Source organism: Monopterus albus, unplaced genomic scaffold, assembly GCF_001952655.1.
Source record: "Monopterus albus unplaced genomic scaffold, M_albus_1.0 scaffold66.1, whole genome shotgun sequence".
Taxonomy (NCBI): Eukaryota; Metazoa; Chordata; class Actinopteri; order Synbranchiformes; family Synbranchidae; genus Monopterus; species Monopterus albus.
In genome coordinates this window covers 2,133,700-2,141,088 of record NW_018127946.1, presented here as the reverse complement: position 1 = coordinate 2,141,088, position 7,389 = coordinate 2,133,700, and the positions used below count along the sequence as shown (strand labels likewise).

General features: G+C 41.1%; 3 protein-coding genes across 3 annotated transcripts in view; 1 reads left to right on the top strand and 2 right to left on the bottom strand.

Annotated features, from left to right (window-relative positions):
* Positions 1–2,156, bottom strand: part of rpl37a (ribosomal protein L37a) — a 3,307-nt gene extending 1,151 nt beyond the window's left edge. The window contains exons 1-3 of the mRNA XM_020604492.1: positions 2,078–2,156; positions 1,160–1,288; positions 872–954 (exon numbers count right to left, since the gene is read on the bottom strand). Coding sequence (XP_020460148.1) covers positions 872–954; positions 1,160–1,288; positions 2,078–2,080 — 215 coding nt within the window. The 5' untranslated portion in view covers positions 2,081–2,156. The remainder of the gene's footprint in view (positions 1–871; positions 955–1,159; positions 1,289–2,077) is intronic.
* A 175-nt stretch (positions 2,157–2,331) lies between these two features.
* Positions 2,332–4,350, top strand: cfap410 (cilia and flagella associated protein 410). The gene is made up of 7 exons (XM_020604589.1): positions 2,332–2,587; positions 2,714–2,732; positions 2,879–2,925; positions 3,065–3,294; positions 3,517–3,667; positions 3,785–3,884; positions 3,968–4,350. Exons 1-7 carry the CDS (start codon positions 2,511–2,513, stop codon positions 4,127–4,129), a joined length of 786 nt encoding a protein of 261 aa, XP_020460245.1. The 5' UTR covers positions 2,332–2,510; the 3' UTR covers positions 4,130–4,350.
* A 380-nt stretch (positions 4,351–4,730) lies between these two features.
* Positions 4,731–7,389, bottom strand: part of orc2 (origin recognition complex, subunit 2) — a 4,361-nt gene continuing 1,702 nt past the window's right edge. The window contains exons 5-16 of the mRNA XM_020604537.1: positions 7,335–7,387; positions 7,200–7,231; positions 7,016–7,073; positions 6,599–6,909; positions 6,400–6,509; positions 6,168–6,300; positions 5,910–6,006; positions 5,685–5,831; positions 5,426–5,597; positions 5,274–5,335; positions 5,057–5,175; positions 4,731–4,954 (exon numbers count right to left, since the gene is read on the bottom strand). Of these exons, the coding sequence (XP_020460193.1) occupies positions 4,871–4,954; positions 5,057–5,175; positions 5,274–5,335; positions 5,426–5,597; positions 5,685–5,831; positions 5,910–6,006; positions 6,168–6,300; positions 6,400–6,509; positions 6,599–6,909; positions 7,016–7,073; positions 7,200–7,231; positions 7,335–7,387 (1,378 nt within the window). The 3' untranslated portion in view covers positions 4,731–4,870. The remainder of the gene's footprint in view (positions 4,955–5,056; positions 5,176–5,273; positions 5,336–5,425; positions 5,598–5,684; positions 5,832–5,909; positions 6,007–6,167; positions 6,301–6,399; positions 6,510–6,598; positions 6,910–7,015; positions 7,074–7,199; positions 7,232–7,334; positions 7,388–7,389) is intronic.

Sequence of the window (7,389 nt, the reverse complement as noted above, 5' to 3'; positions counted from 1 at the left end):
AAGTTCAAGTTTATTTTGGAATAATATTGTATCCTGTCTGTTTAGATTCATATTTATGTTAAAAAAACATTTAGTTTTAGTCTGTTCAATAAATGTTTATCCTGTTCAGCCCACAACCTAAAGTGTGCTTTGAGTTTTGGCCCCCTGTGCGATTGAGTTTGACACCCCTGGTCTAGGCAGTCGGCTGTCAACAACAATAAGAGTGCTTCATTTGAAAACACTGAAAAGTTGCTTTGTGGTTCACTATAACTTTGTTTATTATTAAACTGCGTTTTAAGTATTTTGTGGTAGCTCGTCAAGAGTTGTATAATCTTCATTTTCCATAGTGTGGTCCACCAAGGATGTTAGACTTTACACTGTATGATTTATGGGTCTCTGCAGTGACATTTTGACATGAATGCTTCCTACATTTGACTGGATGTGCACACTGCTCCCTGTGGAATCAGCGATAAATTAGAAAAATGTGGCAGCTGTTTCAGAGAGCTCTTCAAAATTTCCTGCCAAAACCAGTTTATAAATAAAATAATAATATAAAGGGAGAAGTTAACCATGTAGTTGCTGATCATGCTTCATATTCTCAATCTAGACCAAAGAGCTGAGGACAAAGTTCTTGTTTGAGGTCTTCAGAAGTAACAATTCTGGAATAGTTTGTTTCAGAGGTGGTAAATCATCTCCATTTACGAGTTGTAGTCTGGCCAACTCAACAGGGTAGTCACTGAAATATTTTTTTTTTAATATAGACAGCTCTGCAACAACAAAGGCTATTATATTCAACACACTAGTACCCACTACAACAACTTCAGTCTGGGTGACTACATGTTACCAGAACAACTGGATGGCAGAATGACAGCAAAGCAAAAACAACACCTACTTGTAAGTCCAGGCACCTCCAGCCACGGTCTTCTTGCAGGATCCACAGTGCCAGATACCAACAGCCCTCCTCTTCATCTTGGTCTGTCAAGTAGAAATGTTAGCATGTTAGTAACCGTTTCAAAAGAGTATCTTGTCAATCTACCCAAGTACGACGTCCCAACATCAAGACTATTAGGGTACATTCTTTAACTGGCATCTGCTGGAGTATGTATTTCTAATGTGAACACTGCTTTCTGCATAACCTCATGAATTAATTCCATTAGATAATCTCGAGATCAGCCCCTACCTTGCCACAGAAAGAGCAGGTGTATTTAGCATGCTGGGAGATTTCAATTTTCTTCACCATCTTCCTCAGCGACGCGCCGTAGCGCGTGCCATATTTACCAACGATCCCCACCTTCTTGGTGCGCTTGGCCTGCGAATGACAAACACAGAAAGATTCAGTGATACGAAAAACAACATTAATGCAGGAGAACAAACACCAGTAATCGCTTCTGATATAATGGGTTAATACTACAGACACCATTGTCATTTAAAACTGCAACAGAAGTTGCTACAGGATCAGCGTGTGCAGCACTCTTTCAGAATATCCAACACGTTTACATAAGCCCCTTATACAGAACCAATGTGTTTCTGAAGATATGATTTTGACTGCGAATGTACAGAGGAACAAATCAGTGCGAGTATTTCATACATTTTTTTTAATGTCAGTAAGCAGCAAAAACGCAGATACACGTTGAATGAGCTTCTCTCACCAGTTGTGTAATGGGCTAACGTATCCTACACAGACGTCCTCGAAACAAGCTAGCCACCTAGCTAACTTTCATCAAGTTAATAACCATGGTCAAGGTCTTGAGACGACAAACTCCTTTGAGAAACACAGCATGACACTTCCCTTCACGTAAAAACCGTAGACCCTCTAATCAATCAAGGGATTTAAGATTTAGGAACCAAGAGCAAGCTCATGTAACCAGCCCGCCCGGTACTTGTGCTCAGTTGAGCACAGCAATGGTGTCAGCCATTTCTGCTTACATAGGACATGAAAACATCGTTTCACTGATACTACAATCTCAATAACAACACAAATATATCTCATATCTAACAAACGAGAACTCTGAAGAGCATCTGAATGTGTGATTATATCACTTATACCACAGAAAATGTTAGATTGACATGGATTGGGAAGGGACCAATCTAAGCTCACCATCTTTTCAGTGGAGATGTAGGTCCAAAGAGAAAATATTTAACGCGCAGGCGCAATTTACCCTGTCGATTACGATGCATCCTGGGACTTTGAGTTTTTGTAAAATGCAGAAATTGTACATTAAAATAAAACTCCACTTAAAAATCGACAGTATAATATTATTTTATGTGTGTGTCTTTCTACTATACCGAATTAACAAAAATAAAAATGTATGATATACATAAAATTAAAAAGGAAGTCAGTAACTAAGGACGCTATAGTAGTTATGCGCATGCGTGTTTTTGTGAGGACGCCGACATCCTTGCTGCTGAGTTGAAATGTTTGTTTGTCATTTTAGATTTTGACAATGCGGTCGTTGTTTTTTACAAATATATAACGTTAGTGCATGAAAACAAAAATACCCTTTCTTATTGACTAAGTTAAGTGATATGCTATGAGGCTAACACGGAAACTGGTTCTCGCTAAGGCGAAGGCCTCCGACTTGGAAAGCGTGAAGAAACTGAATTGCTGGTAAGTGTTAGTCAATTTTGTCATACTCATTTAGTTGTTTTGTAGTTTACATGCTGATGCTCGATGGTGGTGCAGCTTGTTTGGCATATCTTGTATTTGTGGTAACGTTACATTACATTTTTCCAGGGGATGCAACCTAACTGATGTGAGTAGTCAAACAGTTAATGAATATAATATGTTTTGTCACTTGAATTCACTATTAAACTTACTTGGTTATAATTAAAATTCTTAATTTCCAGGTATATGCACGTATGTATGTTATAATTGTTCCCTTTTACTCTGTGTGTCCAGATTTCTATCTTCTCTCAAATGCCCAACATTAAGGTGCTGACTCTGAGGTCAGTCTGTTTAATTCTTTGCTGTCTCTCAGACACACATATACAGCCATGGCACTGTTAACACTGAGTTGATGCGTTTAGACTGGCACTGAATAATTTGGGATGAATAATGAATCCTGGCTATGATGCTCTTCCTTAGTGTCAACAGTATCTCATCTCTGGCACCTCTGGCTGGCTGTCTGTCACTATGTGAGCTCTACCTGAGGAGGAACATGATTCCCTCGCTCTCTGAGCTTTCTCATCTGCGTCCGTTGACCCGTCTCAGAGTGCTCTGGTTGGCTGAGAACCCCTGCTGTGGATCTGATTACAGCCAGTATCGGCTCACTGTACTGCGATGTCTGCCTCGCCTCCAGAAGCTTGACAACCAGGGTGAGTGTGCAATGTCTCTGTCACACTCCCCAGTTTGAACAGAAGCTTTCTTAGTGACTGTGCTGTATTTAAGATGGTTTGGCTAAAACACACTTGAAGAGACTGGAATTTACTGTTGTAAAGCACATGTCCATGTTGTCAAAGCAGTCTCAACTAAAGGTCCATTTTGTAGCTGTTCTGGAGTCTTTAGCTCGTACCTGTACCATGTTTTTGTGTGTGCAGTAGTGACTGAGGATGAGATTGCACTAGCTCTCATGGAGGGCGAAGAGGTCACCACCCCACCGGGCAGTGTCCAAAACCAGCTTTCTACCAATGGACTTCCAGAGGCAGAGACAGAGAATGACCTACTCAACTACAACATGGAGGAGACCAAGTAAACCTTAGGCACAGACACCAGTGCTCACAGACTTAGAACATGCCTTGGCTGAAAATAATCTGTCAAACTAATGTAGACATATTGTAATATTCATCCAACTTGATTTGTTTTTAGTAAAATCAGAGAAGAATTGGGTATGAAGCCCCTGTCCAGAGACAAGTTCCCCAGTTTTTCATCTCCACCGACCAGAGAAACCAAACTATCTATGATAAAGGTAACCTCTCATCTCTAACCAAAAGGATTTCCAGTGTTCTGCTCATATCAGTCCTGAACTGATCACTTTGACTTTATTTTCAGACGCACACTCTCGATGCGGTTTTGCTGCTTCTGAAGGATCTGGATGAAGAGGAGCTTCGCATTGTACAAACAGCTACACAGAACAGACTCAAGACTTACACACTGGACTCAGAAATACAAATGGGTGATGGAACAATGTCATCATCCATCACTGATGGCTGAGTCGCCATCGTAATTTAACCCCCCTGAACAGCTGTACATCTCTCTGTAACACCACTGAATAATTACAGTGAGCCACGTGCTTGTCTGTAGTTCCAAAAGCTCCAACAGAGTGAGACATCTTCACAAACCAAACTATCAGATGATCTCACATCAGTGACGGAAATGTAGCACATTGTGTGAGATGGTGTACAGGCAATGGTCATGAAGATTCATTGTCATCTTTTACATTATATATATATATATATACACTGTGCACTTTTGTTAGCATTTTGTTTTGTTTTAACTCAAAGTACTGCCAAATGGGCAAAGGGATACTTTTAGCTGCGCTCAATTTCACAGAGCCTTTTCCTTTCTGTGGCAAAGTTTGGACATGTGTATTGAGCACTTACTGTATGGTTATTGGCTTTCTTTTTTTATAGCAGCATGACTACCTGCCTTGTAAAAGCAAAGAATGTATGTTTTGCTAAATGTTAAATCTATTTCTGTAATTAAAGCAAATAAATTGCAACACATTAAGTATGCGATTTTAATTACATAGCTGTTAGATGAAAATGTACAATACACTCAAACAGTGTGAATGTCACAGTGCTACAAAAGGGTTTTAGGACAAGACAAAACCTTTCATCAATAATTTGGTCTATTATTTTAAACTGTGCACAGCCACTATAAGCTGGGTTCATGTCTGAAGTTAATCAGATGTCTCATGAATTCTATTTAACTGAAGTCTAAAGCCTTATGTCCTCAGTCAACCTCCTCATTCTCCAGGAAATCCATCAGTGTTCTGGCATCCACAGCAACAGTCAGGTACTCCACTCCATCAGCACCCTGGAGAATCATGGGGAAAATGTAAGTCAGAGACACTAGAGTCTGCACAGAGTTATGGCACTGAATAAATATTGAGACTTCTACAACTGAAAAGATTTCTACTTTGCGTGTCCTTATCAGTTTGTGGTCTTTGAACTCAGTCAGCTGAGTCCTCAGTGTGAGGTCAGAGTTCACCAAGAACGCCTCTCGACATCGCTGGTAGAAATCTTGGAATGACAATCCTGCACACAGTGATAAATAAACAGTACAATCCTACAGCAATACAATCAGATTTTAGTACTAAAATCTGTGCAGCATAAAGTCCTGAAGGTGTGCGCACCTGTATATGAAGGATTGTCTTTATTTTCCAGCTGAAATTTCACCAGCAGTTTGAAAATTCCTCTGAAAAAAGAAAAGACACAGCCATGAAGAACTCAAGCAATTCAGGGACCATTTAACAGCTGATTATATCACTGTGTACATATGTGGTACCTTGCATTGGGTGTCAAGCTGCGGAGCACATGTGTCAGGGAGGACAGAGCGAGAGCACCCGTTTGCTGTACCAGGAGTGAGTTTTCATATGATGTCTCCTCTGCATAGTGCTGGAATGTCACACACTCCCACCACAGCCAGTTAAACTGGCTCAGCTTAAACTGGTCCCACACTGGGAACACACAGGAGAGATTCAGCTTCAAGGATAAATTTCAAAACAATCAACATTACAGTTCATACATTGCTTACAAACACCCACCCAATGGCGCATTGATGTGGTCTAAAGAAGCCACCAAGTGCAGGCTGGGAAGGGATGCCAGCTGCCCCAGTGCACTCTGGGTCTTCTCTCCTCGCAGCATTGGTCCATCAATATTATGGATTAGCAGGTACACATGGAGATCTGGTCCTGAAAAGACACAGCTAATTTTGAAGCACTGATGTCAAACATGAGTTTAAGAGGGGGAGAATTCACAGACACACTCACTGTCTTTGAGCGTCTGAGTGATGAACTGGATCTGGTCTGAGGGTGTCCGGAAACTTCCCTGGTGCTCCAGAACCTCACATGTCAGAGCATTTAAGATCTGAAATGAAACCATATATAGTGAAAACAAACTGTATAAAGAAATCCTAACTTTATCAATTAAAGTTGCAGTGTTTCTTATTTAAAATTTCAACTAGTAGGGGAGTGTTATTTTGACTTTGGTTCCAGTTTTGTTATTGATAAATCCATGTCTGTACTGACCGATTTAAGAGTGATGGAAGGGAAGAATCCATTGACCACGAGGTGGATTTCTTGAGACAAGTGAGTCACACGGAAGTCCTCCAGAAGAGCTTTTTTGCTGCCCAAACCATACACTAGCACACTGAAGCCCAACCTAAACACAGATGTTTTCAGTCTTGCACCAGTTTTAACATGCAAATGCCACAAAGCTACAAAACACATTTCAATAACCAAAAGTAAAAACCACACTCACTGTAGCTGTAGCATCCATTTGCTGAAGTGTGTTCGGTGGTTGTTGTGGAGCTGCTGGATCTCTTTTGAGTAACAGGATGGCTTTCCTTCTAAAAGCCGGACCAGTGTCTCCTGCAAACACAATAATAAGGATAAACCTTACTACAATATGTTGAGAGAGTAGCAAGTGCAATATATTTTGACCACTGTTATATACCGACCCTGTCGAGTTTGGGGGTGTGTAAACGCTCAAGGGTGCGGTCTGATGTCAAGACCTTTGAACTGCCATGGGCCTCGAAATACTCCTCAACCATACTGGGCTGGTTGACGGGTTCAGAAGTGTTCTTGCTCTTCTTGGCAGAAGTCTTGTAGAGAGCTGCAGATAAACCTCTACTGGGTGTTCTGGGAGTCTTCAAGTTTTCCTTGTCTTCTTTCTTTAGTTTCTGCTCTTCCTCCATAACATCTTCATCCTCCTCCTCCCCAGAGTCTGAGGGCGAAAGCTCACTGTCGCTGTCTGACCGCAGGCTCGGAGCTGAAATCAGCAGGCAGCTTTAGGTCATAGCTGATGTCTGATTTTACATATATTACCTACTGTAACATGCACAGTAAGTACTCTGATCATTGCATGCTAAACTCACTTGTCATTCTCTTCCTGAGCCTGTGTGGTGTTGTGGAGACAAACTGCACCTTTTTGCTCTGTCATATAAAAAGCAGAGGTAACATTTACTGTAGATAAGTAACATCTCTAATGCATGCTACAGCAAAGCCACCAAGCCAGATCTACAAAAAAAAAAAAAAAGTCAACAATTTTTTTTGTCTCACTCTCTGTGGTGTCCTACTTTCTCCTCTGAGGTCTAGATAGAGAGGAAGAGGGAGACAAAAACTAGAATTAAATGTATGACAACAGACATGGGATATGACAGACACAACAAGGCAGAGAGGGTGTGTTGTACTCACTGCGGCCTGTTCGGGTAGGAGTGGAGGGTTCAGCGTTGGGGGTCATGCTGGACGT